A 17,793-nucleotide genomic window follows, 5' to 3' on the forward strand; every position below is an offset into this window, starting at 1 on the left:
CCTAATCGTAGTAGTAAATAAATGCTAAAGCATGAGATTTTTACATTTACTTGCACATCTGTGTTAAACAGTCCTTTTAAGATTTTGGTAGAATTAACACATGACGATACAAGTAATAATATATTACAATAGAAGCATAACATGAGTCATATTCAGGTGGTGGAGCGCTTTAACTTGGACAGTATGCTTGGGGGTGCAACACTTAGAAAAAAGACAGTTTAGTATTTATGCACGCATTCGGTAAGCAGGGATTTACCTCAAGGCAATCTAAGAGTACTGATGTAAGCTCTGTCACAGCTGAGCTGACCTTTCCTCCAGTATACAAACGCGGTGCCGGTCATGATATTATAGCTATATTTGGAATGATACAGAACATTCAGAGGCCTGCAGAGCTCAGCACCGTCCTGAGGCCTCCATGTGCGCTAGACGTACTGTCAGAGCAGTGTGTTGCAGAGGTACCCTGAGAAACTCCCATTTCCTCCTGGACCACATTAATGAGGTGCAGGCTTCTGCAGAAGCATATGGTAACCTGGAGACAGCGGGAGGCCCACAATGAGCGGAAGCCGTGCATGTCTAGACAAACTGGAAGCGGGGGGAGCAAGGAGGCAAGAGGGTGAGGGCAAGGAATAGTATGGCATCACATTGCAGCCTGGGCATCGCAGTGCTGGTGTAAGAGCTCTAGGGTTTACCGCTGTGAACATGCTGTTAGTACGTGAATAGCATCCATTACGGCTTCGTCTTGCTCTTGCTCTTTCGTGATCTATGTATGTAAACAACTGCGAGTTTCTCTCGTGCGACAAAGCTTCTTTTACGAGAATTCGAGTTACGAGCGAATGCTGCATTCTGAAATTCACGTAGCGGGTTGTCAGTTCTCTCTTTAGAGAAATGCCTTACAGAAACGGACATTTCAGTTCAAAATTGAGCTTCACCAACACATTGCCGAAAGGGTGTGGATCCGTTATCAAGTGTGCGCTGCCTTACGAACTCAGAAGTGTTTCACTTTTCACAACTATTATAATAGTAGGCTCTAAAGCAAACAGGCTTTAAGAAACTTATTTGAAAGTTGATGAGGCAAAACTAAAAATTGATAGAACACATTGAGTATTGCAGCATGGCATTGCAGTATGAAAGTGATTGACTTGGTGATTTTACTTAGTGTGTATTTTAATGCCAAAAATACGTAACAAATAGCTCGGTGGACCGGGGATGTGAGCATTAAGATTGATTACAGTAATTACGAGAATTGCATCGTTAGGTAGTGTTGTGAAAATAATTTCATTTTATAGCACTTTTAAAAGCAACTTCTCAGAGCACTTTGCGATAAAGCAGAAAGATACACCGTACAGGTTACAGCTGTGATGAAATTTAAATTAATGCCAGCATTAAAAAAAAAAAAAACACTTAAAAATACCAAAAAAATCCATTCATTTGCATTGACTGCTTATCCGGTGTTCGTACATGCATCCCCGCGCGCACATCCACCCACTAAAGGCTGTTTATAGAGCCACTAATTCATCTGAAATTCACATCTTTGGACTGTGGGAGGAAACAAGGAAACCCATGTGAGGAGTCTGAAGAAAACGCAAACTACAAACAAACTGAGCTGATTCAAACTCATAGCCGAGGAGCAGGGAGAAGCTCCATGAAGCTACTGCGCCTACAAACGGCACAAAGAGAAAATCCCTCACGTTTCTTTAGTGCTGCGTTTGTGTTGTTTTGTGCCATGGAAATTAGAATTTGTTCCGTTTTTGTTTTTACCGTACTAACTTTACTTCCAGGCTGGGACGTCACCCACCCTCACTGCAAAAGCAGAGACCCTAAGCTCATCTCATTTGTTCATGCCCATTCGTTCCATTTAAAGTGATGCTGTAGGAGAATAGAGCAAAATAAAAATGCTATTAGTATACTAAAATTATTATGGCTAAAATAGTAAGATAAATATTGAGAAGAGAAGCGCATGGAAAAATAAGCAAACGTGTTTTCTAGAAGTGATTTAGAACATGTGGGACTTTAGCCTGGATTTAAAGGTCTCTGGAACAGTTTTGAGATTCTGGACTTGAATTCGATTTTCTGTGTTAGGAATTTTGGAATTTTGTATGTTCTCTGCTATGAACTACATCACCTGTAGTCCTCCTCTTTCTCTCGTGAGGAATATTTTGTACTTCATGACTGCAAAAAGCTGTACTTGGAGTTACACTGTTGAAAAGTTACTTTCTGTGGCTGAGGAACGCGTGCACGCACACACACACACACACACACTTAAGCAGATTTTCAATATTGACTCATGGTTGTACAAAAGTGGAGGCCTGCATTTAGTCATCTGGCAATCTTATGTGTTATGTTTTGTCACGTATAACATGCACATTTAGTGTTGACTTTTTTTTTTTTTTTAAAACTTTATTCATATTTAATTCAAATAAAAGGAAATTGGAAAGGCTCGAAGGACAAAATGCCTCTGTGTGCTTTCTGAAGTATTTCCGCAGGTAAACCCCTTTCAGTCCAGTTGGGAGGGACACAGATAAGGCCTAATTCAATTTTTTATCAGTGTAATTTAAAAGTTATCAGTGCTACTTTTCTGCTTGTTAAAATTCAAAAGGGTCAGAAAGTTCTGGAGGGCTTTGGATATTGAGCGAAGGCCAAATCGCTTCAGTAACAGTATAACCCTCACAGCCAGAACAGTTTTGATTGGTAGCACAAAGTGATAATAACCTGTAGTCATTGACATTTCCTAGACATGGGTTCGCTTTTCCCTCTTGGTGTGACCTCTGTGAATTTTATTAGCAAATGAGAGGAAGAGGGTTGAGGTTTAAAGGGCAAACCCTTGTGCTGATATTCACCGCGGTAATGATTTCAAAGTTCAGGACCCGAATGGGGTAGAAATAACGAGCACCACAGTCATTACTGCAAATTATAGCTACTGTTTGAAGCCTCATTCACTCTCAGACAGATGTGGGACCTTCAACCTGTACACTTGGTTGATTAGTGACAGACTTTGGGTCTTGTCTCACTAAATGAGTTTGAGTTTTCACTAAATAGCTGTTATGATAGGGTACAAAATAATTATTTCTTCCTGAAGTATTCAGCACATAAACTTTTGAGTAACTTGTGATGTAATCACTTTTTTAAAAGTACATTTGCATATACTGTATTCATTTACCAGATGCTTTTCTCCAAAGCGACTAACATCTCATAGAAAATACAGTGTGTTCATTACGTTAGCAGGAAGAGACACGTAGATGCAGATGTGTGATTCTTAAATGCAGTTTGTTTGTTTCTTTCCACCATATGAGCCAATGTTCATCACACGAATGAGTGACATTTTCATTAATCTTTTGTTACCTACCTAATGGAGAGGAGGTCCTGATCGAAATCCCGACATTTGCTGATCTCACACCTTTGGGGAACCAGGTACCCTTACGTTAAAAGACATGACTTTGTGATCTATGTGTTGGTCATGTGTTCATCGCTGGGCCATGGGATCGTTTAACAATGGAATATTACATCTTTTTCAGCTTTGTACATTTACAGAACTACATTCATAAAGGTGTTCAGTTTTGTTAGAATTGTTCACGAAGGATTTATCCCTTCCATTTAATTCGGAAATAATTCTGTTCTTGTGCTTCGCCCACAAAATCCTGTTTTCAACTCCTGAGACAAAGCTTCCTCAGGAATGCGCTGGCTCTACATTTTAAAAGTCGTCACTCCAGCGGGATGGAACAAGGCGTCAAGCCAGAGCGACGAACTTTAGACCGCGCTGGTTCCTTGTTCTCCAAATAGTCCGTGTTTGGTTTTCTGTGGAATGCCATTCTGTTGGAGAAGCCCGGTTCTGGCGCTCTTGTCTTGGTGGCAGACGGACCGGGTCTCTCAGGAACAGGCCGAGCACCCGCTCATTCCCCTCTCCCATGCTTTGGCGTCTTTGCTTGGAAGTTACAGAGCAGCAGGTGAATTTAAATGTACCGTTGCCGACTTTCGACTTGCTTTCCTATGTATGGATAGGAATATACTGTATAAGTGATGGAATGTAAAATGAGGCCACAGTTTTTGTGTTTTTTTTTAAATTATGAATTTAATTTTGATTTTTAAAATTCTCCTTTAAAGTCCTCAACATGGTGTTTCTCAGATGTAATACCCTTATGTGTTAACAGTTTCAAGACATTTAGTGCACATCTAAGCTGTGCTCTTTGTGTTTGTGCAGGTATAAGTTATGTTGATAGAAAGAAAAACTTCTACTGCAAACATTGGCTGATGGTATTCACCTGACAGCAAGAGGTAACCTGGCATTTTGGTTGAGAAAGTAGCGCAGTTTGAAGACGGTCTACTTGCAGCATAACTGGCCAGCTGAATTTCAGGACTAGGACTAAGTAGTTTGTGCATGTTTTGGGTATAAAAAGGTATGAGAACAGGCCTGCCATTGGACCCTGGCACTGCAAATATAACTGGCATTCCCACTGGATCATATTTAAATGTCCTGTAGTCCCCAGAGTACCATGAGCTTGGGAAGTGTCCCAGAATTCCAACGGGCCGCCAAGAGATAAGCCCACGAGCCGGGTGTCCAGCCATTGAACGAGAATGCCGTAGCTTTCATATCCATGTCGTTAAATCACTAAATCATAACACTTGACTTTTCTCACCATATCGTGGAATATAGAAGAGCAATTAAAACTTCAGCTTTCAAAAATAATGCATTTTTCAGTGTCACCGTGACAAGCGTGTCTTAATTTTTTAGCTGCTCAAATTATCCAACTCTGTAAAAAGTACTACCCTCAAGGTTACAACAGCAGCTCCTTTTTAATTCTTTTTGAATAGCTTATTGTTGTGATCCTTGATTACATTAATTTTTCTGCTAATCTGATATTGTACAAACGTGTAAATACGGTGAATATGGAATGGGCCATTAAAAGTAACGTTACTTTCCTCATTTTTATTACGCACACACACAGAGGCTAAAACCGCTTCTCCCAAGGGGGGTCGCAGCGAGCCGGAGCCTAACGCAGCAACACAGGGCACAAGGCTGAAGGGGGAGGGGACACACCCAGGGAGGGAAGGCAGTCTATCGCAAGGCACCGCAAGCAGGACTAGAACCCCAGACCCGCCAGAGAGCGGGACCTGGCCAAACCCACTGCGCCCTTTCTTATTTATATTATTATAAACAATAAAATATTGCTCTTTGAAGAAATTTATTGGGGAAATGTTGATAAATAATAAATAGGTGTCATACTGATTCTTTTGCTGATTGTAAATATATCCACTTTGTAATAAGATGTCCTGAGTTTACACAGTGCTTGGCATTACAGTGTTAATCAATAAGCGGTGACAGTATATCCCTTAGATGGAGTGTGGCTGTTCGCTGGCAGTTTAGCTCACAGTCATTCAAACCCTGTTAGGGCACACGGAAAGGAGTGTTTCCGATGCGATGCCAGACTGGGGGCGAAAATTAAGCGCTTTTTATTGATGGGTGTATATTTGGGCATCAGTTGTTGTGAATCCGACAACTGGGTTCGATTTCCTAACCTTCTCTGGGTCTCAGTCTAAGTGTCTCGTCGCCAGTCGTGACCGCTCTCAGACCATCGTGTTTCTGTGATCATTCGGAGATGATCTCAGTGCTGCCCGGAACCCAGTGAGATCCCCAAGTAAACGTTCATCAATACGTGCAATTCAAGGGGGTCGGCATTTCGGAAGGGTCTAAGGTCTAAGCTTCATGTCAGACTAAGGTCTAAGCTTCATGTCAGAATGGAGCTGGGCTGTGAGTAACGTCCCATTTAAAAGAGCACAAAAGGTGGGTTTTGAAGGGTCACAGGTCAATAAAAGGCCCACGATCCATAATTGCACCGAAAGAGCCATCTCTTCTCGGGTGCAGCTCTTTATGCCAAAAACTACAACCAGAACAGAGAAAAATTGAATCAAATTATTTCAGTTTTTTTGTTTAATTCAGAGACTGATTTATCATTTCAGATTGTTTATATTTTGCAACTGCTTGGGAAGGTGACAGTGACTGTTAGACAGGTTTTTTTGTGCTGCTACATTGATCCGTGCATGGAGCAGGAGACGAGGTCTCGTCCCAAACAGGAAAAAGGCAACCCTATCATTGCAACATCCTACAGCCTTCTTTTTTTCTTTTCTTGCTTTTCACATCCGTAACTAGTCATAGTAAGATTTCTGTGCTTTTTATTTTATTTTTGTAATATACTGTAAGTGAAAATAATTTTACCTGCCTTTTTTCATGACCATTTTGTATGTAATTGAATATATTTGAGAATTTTTTCCTGCCAATTTGACATAAATCTCAAAAATTCCTTATTATGCACCTGTTCATTTTTCTGCCTAATAAGCGGTATGGCACATTTCTTCTCACCAGTGAGGATTCATCTAACTCATGAAGCAGAAAAAAACTTGCTGTAGTCTTTTTTTCCCCCCTTCTTCTCCTCTGTCATTTGAAGTGTGTCATCACTTAAAATGATTGATGTGTGACTCTTAGTGGCTTCAGCTAAAGACTGAAGTTGCTCAAGTAGTATTTTATGCTTATTCATATTCATGTTCCTGAATTGCCGCTGCATTTTTGAGGAGGACCACGAAAGTGACTTTAAAGACTTGATTCCTCTTCGGTGCAGGAGGAGGAGGAGGAGGAGGAGGAGGAGGAAATAGCTGTTTTTCTTCCCCGCTGTAGAATAATAGAGGCAGTTTCCTCAGCAGTTCCCAAGTTTGCAGGGAAAGGCATAAACCGCCCCTCTGATTACTCTTAAACCCTGCCTGCGCTAATTGCTTCTGCACGCTGCATTGTTGAAGAGGAAAACATTTGTGCTAAACACATTAGAACAGCACTAAAACAACCCCATTATAATCTGCTTTTTAAAATAGTCTGCTAATTATCCTACTGCGGTGAAAGACGTGTTCTTTGGCCACGGTATAGGAGAGAAGAGGAGGGTAAATGATGGAGCGATTTGCTGCCATGGAGCTGAAGGAATGGGCAGTGGGCGGTGTTAAGTGAAGCGAGATCGCTATATTATTATAATTAGGTTACCCGGTGATTTATTTTCCTTCCGAGAGCCGCTGTGAGGGTCACAGTGCCTGGCTGGGTTGCCACGGCGGAAAGCGCATTTATCGCCCAGGCCAGGAGAGCCTCGAACTCATGCCGTGATATATGGCTGGGACACAGGCTGCAGGGGGAACTCGATGGCCTTCAGCAGCATTAATTTGCAATTATGGATGAAATTAGTGGTGACTGTTTCCAGTCCCCCAGGGCTTCTGGGCGTCTGCCTTTCGTTCCATCTTGTAATCACCTGAAGTCACCTGTTCTTCTAGGTGTAAATCATTTTTATGGGATGTAATGGGACCGCCTGTTTCCATATACCTGAGCTATGGTGACGCAAACACTGTTTCATACCCGAGTGCTGCGGCGATATTTCGTAAAATGGTTTTACTTGGTTCTCTAACTTTTGCATAGTCAGGGTTAGCTTGCATAGTTGTTTGAATGAAGAAAAAACAAATTGGTCCTGAATGTGTCCCTTCGGTCATGTTTTGTCATTTGTGATCTGCTACCTTTCAGCCCAAGCCAGCTTGTTTGGGTGGTGGTGGTGTTAGTTTTTGCTGCTGTAAGGAGTCAGTCTTTGCAGTCTTGGCTGAACATCTCACCCTTCTCTTGGGTGTTCCTTGAAAGAGACTATGTGTTATATTCCAATAAACACTCCTTTCCAGTCATTCAGATATGTCCGTGTCTCTTTCCATAACTGTCATTTATTTAGTGGTAAAACAAATAAAAATTTAATGGGAGGGGAAAAAATAGCGATGAAAACAAAGGAAGTGGTAAATTTGACCCGGAGGTGGTTCTGCAGTGCGTCTTTCAAGTCGGAGCAGTTCTCCGTTCCAGAAGCAGCCGCTCAGACCCGAGGAGATGTCCTCCAGCATCAGCGTTATTGTTATTACAAATGATCACATTACTGCACTGTGCTTTGGGATAGTGGGGATCAACAGCAGAGGGGAATTTAACACCACACTCCTCAATTTAATCAAGATTGGGAAAGCTGTAACACACGACTAGGCATGTGACTTGAGGGTACCCATTGTTTTATTCATATTTCCGCAAGGCAGTGAGTAATGTAAAACTGCCTACTGGCTCATATTTTTCCTGTAATTACATCTAGGGAGAGCGCAAGGTTGCATAAACCATACAACACCATGGCGCGGTGACCGCCTTCAAAGAATAACAAATGATTGATTTAGTCACGGGGGAAACCTTTAATGCCAGTTTGACGGGCTCTGTAATTTGAGTTTGGATTGAACAATTCATCATATGATTATTAGTGGAGGTTCAAATTGCAATTACAGAGCTCCTGTTCAAGCGGCAGCGAAAGTTGTTTCTGTACCTGAGCAGATGGCAGCTTTGAAGGACGTACAAAAAGAGCTTCCTGCCCAAGTCCCCGATGCTGCCGTCGTTAAGCATGGCAACGTTGGCTTATTCCAGGCTCTCTGGGCGCTGGGATGCACAGCTCCGGTCCCGGAGGGTCAGAAGGGTTGGCCTGCTGCCTGTTTTCGTCATTCATCCAACCTCACCGCTTGTTTTCAAGAGATTGCAGGCTGCAGAAGTTCATTTTATTAGCAGTTCTAGCAGTAGCTCTTTTTGTTCACTTAACCTGTGGGACGAATGGAGACTTTTTTTTTTTTTTTTTTTTTTTTTTAATTCATTTTCACAAACACCTTTGACTATACGTAATTAAGGTATTAAATATCTTCAGTGCAGAAAGAGGAGAAAAATGGGATCTGGGAAGGAAGGAAGGAAGTTGAACGGATGTGAATGGAGTGTGGAAATTAATCTGAGTTGAGGCTGTGATCAGAAATGAATGTGTTCCTTTGTAGACCCATCGCTGTCACTACACCTGCAGTTGGAGTTTTGGGCGGGAAGCGGTGCACTCGCACCCCGGCTTTTCCTCCTGTAACAGTGTAAAACATTGCGGCTGAGGATAGAGGTAACTGAAAGGAGTTAGCGCAGTAAAATGAACAGAACTGGTGTGAGTGTTCGGTTTGTGAAAACCAGCCTTTGTTTTTATCTCGGTTCATGCCGTTTATTTCATCTCTCAGGTTTTCCAAATCAACGATTCTTGATTGGATTTGTGTGTTCAAACGTGCTGCCATTCGTTGGTATTTCCGTTAAATGAGTAAAATGTCCATGTACTCTTGTTCCTGACCTTAGGAACACAGGTGGGAATGGAAATCTGTCCGGAGGCAAAATTGTTTTGGAAATTCAAAGTCACTTTCAACACAAACTCTATCGGTTAATTTTTAACAATACAGATGTCCCTTAATATGTTTTCTGCTTAGGGTGTGTAGAAACCTCATTAAAATTAATTTAATAATTAATAACAGCATCTTGTTAGAATTCTGATTAGAGCGTGATTCATGACATAAACATGTGCAACATTTTGTTCACTTCTGTCCACTTTCAACTCTTTATCGGCACAATCATTAAAAAGTTATACTGACAGATGCCCATTAATTTGCATCACACCTCTGTTACGACCACTTTTGTGCTTCTTTTAGCATCCAGTTTTATATGCAGCTATTTGTGTATAATGTAAAGCTCTTTGCCTGTTGTAAAATAGACTTTCATTCACTTTATATGTTGCTTTGGCAAAAAGTTCCTGCTAACTAAATAAAGTAAGATAGCATATTTTGTAAGGATTTTCATGTTAATCTTACTAACTTCATGCGACATTAAAATTAAAACAGATTTTGAATTGACTGCAAAGACTCTGGAAACACGTTCAACATTCGTTATTCTGTTGATCACCATCTCAGCAACACCAGACACAAGCTGTAAACACTGTCATTGAATTAATCCTCCCCGCACTCCTGTTGTGTTTCGCTCTGTTTCGCTGCCAGCTAACAGCTGATTGTGCAAATCCTGCAACAGACAACATTTTTTGGTCAATTGGCAAGTGAAGAAAAAGTGACAATTAAGTAACTGGAAAAGTGCTTGTATTTTCAAAATGTACAACGATGTTACTGATGGTGAGCGTTTGGTTCAACGGTGGCAGTATTTCTCCATCCCGTCGCCGTCTTCGCGTTTGTTCAGGAGATTCGGTACCACGGTAAAGACTCCTCACCGCACAAGGTTTTGATCATCGTCAGTTCAAAGCATCACAACACACACTTGACAAAGCAGTGGATGGAGACAGAGGAGAAGGCATCAGAAGAAGGAGGTGCAGTTTGAGACTCACACGTGGCCCCAGCCGCTCTGCTTTCTCTCCTAACTTGCGAGCCTTACATAAGGACCGTGCAGCAGCGCTATCGCTCGTTGATGGACGTGAGTTCAGTGGGTTGCACATAATTAGCGGAAGAATAAGGATACTAGTTACCCAAGAGGGCACATCTTCCCAAATAGCCTTCGTAAGTGAGCCCACCTGTCAAGGTAATGTCACCCCCAATTAAACCTGCACTCTTCCATACCCGACACTTGGGTCTTTAAGCGCTGCGGTACCTTAGTTTAATTGGTGATCTTCCATTGGAAAAGGGGGCCGGTGGGTTCAATCACGGAGCGACCGCCTGAGCTCCGAGCTCAGTTCTGGCTGTTCCCATTCCCTCCCCAGGCTCAGCCTTCATGATGGTGAACACCTCGGGCCGCTCCGCAGGCCTGAAGGCGCATCTCCTGATGCCGCAGCTGAGGGAGAACGACACCCACTGCGTCATCTTCCAGTACTTTGTGTCGGGCTGGGAGGGAGCCGTGCCGGGGCAGCTCAACGTCTACATCAAGGAGAACAGCAGCCCGCTGGGCTTCCCTGTGTGGAACTCGTCCGGGCCGGCCACTCGAACCTGGAACCAGCTGGAGCTGGCCGTCAGCACCTTCTGGCCAAATTTCTACCAGGTAAGCCCCGCCCGGCGCCCCGGGGGACTCGCAGTCGTATTTCTGCTTCTGTTTAATTTCTGTTAGCGATTTGCCCCTTTGCTTTTCCTATTTTTTCCCCAAATAGGATTTATTTGTGGACCGATCCAGAACATTGCTTTGAGCCTCTTGATAGGTAACTTCTTTCTTTCACCGTGATGCAGGGAAAGAAGATATTCTCTGTCAAACATCAGAGCCTCTTCCTAATTAGTTTCTTTTCTGAACATATATTCACACCTGACACCATGCCGCAAGGAATCCTGGGAAGGGAGCCTTGGCACCTGCCTGATTTCACTTTCCTGTCCTCTGTTTCTCCTGGGGACCGAATATTATTTGACAGTGAAGTTCCATTTGCCTTCCAGTAAAAATTGGCCTCTGGTGAGCCGGAGAGTTATGTCATTATGGCCCTCCACATGAGAGCGTGTGTGCGTGTGTGCGTGTGTGTGTGCGCGTGCAGGCAAGACGTTCTCAGGAAGTAGGAATGGAGCACATCGAAGGCAATTTTTTGTTTAAGAACTCTTATGGTTAATGAGAGATGGAAGGGGGGGCTACAGAGGGGGGTTAGTTCCAAGAGTCATAATGCAATTAAGGGAGCGAAATGGACGTCATGTTCGTTCCGCGGTGCTTTGCTGCAATGAGGCTCGAGCGAGAGGGACCGAATCAGGCATCGCGCCTAACTGGGCTCCAGGTAGATCGAGCGCAAAATAAATGGCTTTGTTTAAGCATTGCGAATGCTTTTAGGGCCCTCGATGGTGCTGCACATCTGTTGCTCCTCAATAATATCGTCAGCCTGCGAAAGCTTTTTTTTTTTTTTTTTTTTTTTTTTTTTCGGGGGGTGCGGTAGCGCAGTGGGTTGGACCGCAGTCCTGCTCTTCGGTGGGTCTGGGGTTCAAGTCCCGCTTGGGGTGCCTTGCGGCGGACTGGCGTCCCGTCCTGGGTGTGTCCCCTTCCCCCTCCGGCCTTACGCCCTGTGTTGCCGGGTAGGCTCCGGTTCCCCGTGACCCTGTAAGGGACAAGCGGTTCTGAAAATGTGTGTGTGTGTGTGTGTGTATTATTTTTTTTTTTTGTAGATGATTACTGAACAGTTTTTAAAAGGAGTTGTGCAAGGATTTTCACCGCTGAAGGAAGCAACAGTGGGAGGAACTTGAGAGAGAGACCGGACTGCAACAGAAAGGAACTGGAAATGTGAACCAGTGTCCGAACTTGACATTTGCATTACTTAATTCGGTTACTTTTCTCCTAAGGGACTTCCAATAAACTCTATGTAATGTTACCAGCCCACACACTTTATTCACCAGGGTAACTTACACTGCTAGATACACTGCTTACACTGGGTCACTCATCCATACATCAGTGGGACACACACACTGTCTGTGTCACTCACACACTATGGGGGAACCTGAACAGTATGTCTTTGGAGTGTGGGAGGAAACCAGAGCACCCAGAGGAAACCCATGCAGACATGGGGAGAACATGCAAACTTCACACAGACTGAGCAGGGATCGAACCCACATCCTCTCGCACCACCCAGGCTCTGTGACACAACAGGGCTACTCAACCCCCCCCATGACAGTGGCCATATGTTAATGTGCCCGTTTGTTTTCCTTGAGCAAAGCAAATTGCTCTGAACTTCTGGAGACAAACATGTTGCCCAGTCAGCAGCCTTTTCCTCATGTGGACCTGAGTTTGTTTGCGTTTCTGTCGACACACGATACGCCAGATATGTCTGAAACGTCCCACCTTTCGGTCTCAGTCCAGCCCCTTGAACGTGCTCAGTGTGGGCAGGGAAATAAGCCCTGGTGGAGCATTTTTTTTTGTACCCCCACCAGCCAGGAAACAAACGCGCGCGCACACACAGAGCCAGCTGATGGCCTCCAGCTTGATAATACAGCCCAGTCTAGATTCGCTCCTCACGTGTGCGTACCTCTCCCCTCTCCCCTGGGCGGCCTTGAGCGGCGTCGCATCCCGTCGCATCCCACCGCGTCCGGGGGAATCGCAGGCGTCCGCTGTCACCGGGACGCTGTGGTGCGAGAGCCTGTCAGCCACCATCCTCACACTGGTGTGGAAGCATCGCTTCCGTGGACAGCCTGCCAGGATTCTCGATATGATTTTTTCCTTATTACTCTCCTAGTTTAGTAATAGAAAGTGTAATCTTCAAAACGATATCTAATTAGCAATGTAGACCTAATTATAGGTATCTGTAATTGCACAGTATCCTAAGTGTTTGTCAGAATGAAACCACCTGGTACTTGGAGATTACATTGTCTTTATTTTGTAATTACAGGGTAGTTTTTCTTTCTTTTTTCCCCCCTTCTCCCCCCCACCTGCCCTGCGAGTCTGAAATAAAGTCTATGAGCTCCGCTAATTACTTTGGGGGCAGGTAAACTTCAGAAAACTTTTAATTGATTACATTACATTACCTGAATGCGACAGTTCACCATGTGCTGCTCTCTGAACCGGAACATTTGTGCCTTTGTTCGTCTCAATTTTCCTTTATCGTTTTGTAATTTTACACACAACGGCACTTCACACTGCTGCAGTACAACCACATGAACGCAAACTCTCCCGCACAAACGTTTCTGGAATTTACTGAGAGGCGGAAGGAATGTAGAATATTCACGTCAGGAGTTTTCTGAAGAATTCCTGCGATTCTTCTAATGTTGGTCACTCCGTTCCTATGGCGCTTTTTCAAACGCAGCAGCTTCTGAAATCCACCCTTATTGAAATAATGGAAAAGCATTTGTGCCGTTGACACGCCGGAGGATCCCCAGGTAAGGAGTAGGAACGTAAACGCTTGAGCTTGTGCCTGCTTTCTAATGAACCGACAGCTGTGACTTTATGAGTTCTGCCTGCTGTACAAAGAAAGCGCAAAGTACCTGAACCGCACGGCGGAGCTTTCCCTCCCCACCCCCCGTAAATGAGTCCCTCAGGAGACCGCAATTAGTTCCAGACCCATTTGAATTCATCTTTTCAACAGGAAAACAATTAGGACCCATTTTAGGGCGTTTCCTCTCTCCTGGGGGCCGTGTTATCGTGGCCTACTGACTCTGCGGCGACACTCGACGCTCGGCGCTCGACGCCACCTCTTCTCAGGAAGCAGATGCCGGGTAGGCTAGGGATGAGTTCATCGAAGTGATGTAAGGTCTGCCGCAGGTCGCGTGCTGCTGAGTTCAGGGGAAACGATGGCCTTTTCCCTCTTCAAACACATTTGGACCCAGCGATTCGCTGGAGAACCCGCGACAAAAGAGCACCGTACCCACGTTTTGGGTGGGCGTCGAACCCTGGTCCGCGAGTCTTTCCGTGAGCTCCAGCTCAGACTCCTGTAAGGTCCACGTACAGCAGCTTTTCAGCACAACCATCCTTTCGCTGGAGTTAGTCCCGCTGTGATGTTTTAAAGTCTGCGTACACTTGAGGTCAAGATTTACTGCGGTAGGAATGTCTCAGCCCAGATTTCTTCTCCAGCTCAGGCCAATTCAGGGGTGGAATGCCATTTTGCTTTTACTTTGCTTTTCTGCTTCTATATTTAAAAATGAGGAATTGGAAGCACTCTGTGTGACTGTAGAGAAGGAACATAAGTGACCCCTGGATGGGGCCGATTCAGTGGCCTTTAGCCAGCGCACGGGACTGGGGACTGGGGACTGGGGACTGGGGGGTGCCCGCAAGGCCGAATCGTGTCCCTGACCACAAGTTGCACACACCACGCAGCCCGGCCTGCTGCCAGAATCTTCCCAGAGTGGAAAAGAGCAGCAGTGTTTCCGGACTGATAAGATGAGCGAATATTTTCTTTCCTCCAAAGCTGTGCAAAGTCCCGGTCGAGACTGGATTTACCCCTGTTTTTCATTCCTGTTTCTGTAAAACAGCGAGTCCCGTGAGGATTGTCAGGTGCGGCAGTGGACATGTCTGATGCGAGCGTGTTGTAGTGGATCGAGGATTCTTTCTTTTCCTGCATTGCGTTTGCACACTTCTGTGGGAGGTGTGAAAAGAGCAATTGAAAAGTTGTGCTACACGTTTATGTTCTCCGCAGTGTAAATAGTGGAGGGAAACATTTAAATGAGCTTCTTTGTCTCTCGGTGGAGTTTTCAAATTCCTCGAGGAAGTGTGGACTTGAAAGACCTGAACCGAAAATGTCGAGTTTGTGCACTCAAGTACCCCATTCCCTTCTGTAATACTCAAGTTACAAAAACGTTATTAATAAATTTTCTCTTATTGAGACAGAAATTGAGGTTGCCCTCAGATTTTTTGAACAAACACTTGAGTATGGATGCTTTTAAATCAAGACATAGAGTGACCCCAGGAAAGCTTTATTGTATTTACGTGTTTTTTTTTCCTTTCATTAATTCACCGTCCACAATGGCTACTGCAGTCCCTCTGCAACAGGATACACTCGAGGCAGGAATAGAAACGTTGGAGGGCTCAGCTCGGCTCGCTATGCAAACGGTCCTGTTGCCCAAGGTAGAGCTCGCACTTAGACAAGTGCACCCCACGACCCCCTTTACCAAGGATGGCTCTTGAGCCGCCCGCTGCTGCCTGCTCCTTGCTCCGTGTGCTTTCAGCAGCCAGCGTGAGCTGTCAGATTCATCTTGGACGAAAGCCCGCATTTGTTGTTTGGTTGTCATCGCTGCAAGAGGTCTGAAAGAAGTGCTGTTTCTTGAGTCTCTGTGTCTGCCTACAGTTTAGACTGCTTACTCCTCTCTCTCCCTCTCTCTCCCTTTCCACAGGTTGTGTTTGAAGTGGTGACCTCTGGAAAGCATGGTCTGCTGGCCATCAGGGACATTAACCTCCTGGGCCACCAGTGCAGTGAGTCTTCCTCTTTTAAAGTCACACTCTGTGTCAGAGGCCTTCGCAGAGGCTCCTTGACCCTACATCTATCGCCCCAGCACTGAGGAATGGAGCGTAGTACACTGGTTTTCAGAATACGTTGCCTGCATTTATCTGTGTGTTTCTCTCCCTGCGTGTGTGTGTGTGTGTGTGTGTGTGTGTGTGTGTGTGTGTGTCGCTTTGCTTTGCCTTCAGTTTATCCTGACTGCTCTTAAGGCAGTTAATATTTATATCACATAGGTAAAACACTGCAATCGCCATGGATGAAGGCATCAGCTTGTAAAGAATACTTTACCCTTCCTGCACCTATTTACTAGAATTTTCATAGACATGCGTCAGGGCCGCACGGGAAAAATGATTAGCTGCTTATTTGTTGGCTGTTTAAGGAATTTATGCATGTAGTAAGTGTAGTATAAATGGAACGTCGGTGTTGAAACAGAATGTTACACAGTGGACTGAGGACTTTGGTGTCGCATGTTGAGAAATAAGTAGGCGAGAGGGTTCTTCCGCACTTTGGGTGGTAGATAATAGATATCATCATGGCTTTGTTTCCAAGATGACACTCTTACTTCTGTACAATAAGCAAAATGTAATGATTTATGAATTTATACATCAAGGTATTCTTACTACACCTATTCAAGTTAAGTTACTTGACCAAGTAAATTACTACAAAAGTGAGGTTTGGACGAAGAATCTTTGGATTTCAAAGTTACGTCCTTAACTATGATTCTAACTCTTAACTATGAGCAGTTCTTTCTTTTAGGTTTCAGTCGCCCAACCCCAAGTACATTAGGCTTTTTTCAAAAACTTAATTTGCACTCATGATGATACCAATTTAAACACAGTGTTTAGAGAGGACCGAGAGGTACGTGTTTCTGCAGCACGATGAACGAATATCCATATAATGGAGGAGGGCTATAATAATTATTACAGTGGACTGGAATCAAAATATTTTTAAATGTCTTTTGAAAGGGTAAAGGGAAGCCATCATTCTTCCAGATACTTAACGCTTCTTTCTTCTCCCCTTTGCACAGTGAGTAGTACTGGTGGATTCCATGAATTAAATCGGTATAACAAGTCTGTGGCAGAAGCACATTGCTGTTGGCAAAGGGGTGCAGCTGTGTTACAAGAGGGCTTGCAAATGCACCTCCCAGTGATGGCAAATCTTTACCATGTAATTTATGGCTCACCTCAGTGCATGCCCAAGGCTTTCTGCCCTACTGTCTGGAGGGAGTGAAAAGAAGTTATCGTAGCACATCGATTGCAGGTGGCCGTCATCAGATTTATGGTGTACATCAGACCGCAATGGAACTGCATCGTCAGCTTTTTGACCCCTCACCCAACAGCCCTGCCGCTAAATAAGGATTTTCTGGTCTGCACACAGAGTACATAAAGTGCTGCTTCTGCCCAGATAACTCAGTGGAAGCTGGTGGGTGGGGGGGTGGAGAACCCCATTCTGCGGTGACCACTGATGGTACTTCCGTTCTTCACCTCCTGTGACCTCTTCTGCGGTACAATCGCTGCTGTTCATTGATTTCTCAGCAGAAGATCACATTTTGAATACATGAGCACTTCTGTAATTTCATAGAGGAAGCTGCGGGAATAACAACTGTTGACGATAACTCGGATTCAGGAATAAATGGCATCCGGAATCGTGCCTCAGTGTGAGGTGTACAGTGTTGTGACCAGTATTTTGTCTGCGGCATTTTCAGGACCAGAGCTGATGTTGTGGGTTATGAGTAGGGTGATTTACTGGTGAAGTGTTGTTAGATCATAGAACAGATGCGGTTGTACAGCTGCCGCCCTTCCCCAAGCTCTGGTTCTGAAATCCATCTTCTTCAATGCTGCGAATCCTTATTGTAAATTGCCACTGTAAAGCTAATGTATGAATTGCGTACATTATTTAATTTGTCTTTTTATATCGTAAAACAGTCGAACAACTAAGACTTGGAATCGGCATGGGATGGAAATGTTGTCTTGAGTGCGTAATCAAGGTCGCCACTGCCTGCTTTCAAAGCGGTTGCAGAAAGCAATTAAAAAGTACCCCACGTAACTTGATTAGCATGGACTTTAATGTGGAGCAGCGATCCCACCTTCTGTTC

At 44.3% G+C, this 17,793-nt stretch overlaps 1 protein-coding gene across 7 annotated transcripts in view; it reads left to right on the forward strand.

The window, feature by feature from the left end:
• Positions 1 to 17,793, forward strand: part of LOC108928010 (receptor-type tyrosine-protein phosphatase mu) — a 154,451-nt gene that overhangs the window by 45,068 nt on the left and 91,590 nt on the right. For all 7 annotated transcript variants that reach the window (XM_018741734.2, XM_018741737.2, XM_018741735.2 and 4 more), the window contains exons 3-4: positions 10,581 to 10,855; positions 15,592 to 15,670. In XM_018741734.2, coding sequence (XP_018597250.1) covers positions 10,581 to 10,855; positions 15,592 to 15,670 — 354 coding nt within the window. The remainder of the gene's footprint in view (positions 1 to 10,580; positions 10,856 to 15,591; positions 15,671 to 17,793) is intronic.

Source organism: Scleropages formosus, chromosome 7 (genome assembly GCF_900964775.1).
Source record: "Scleropages formosus chromosome 7, fSclFor1.1, whole genome shotgun sequence".
NCBI lineage: Eukaryota > Metazoa > Chordata > Actinopteri > Osteoglossiformes > Osteoglossidae > Scleropages > Scleropages formosus.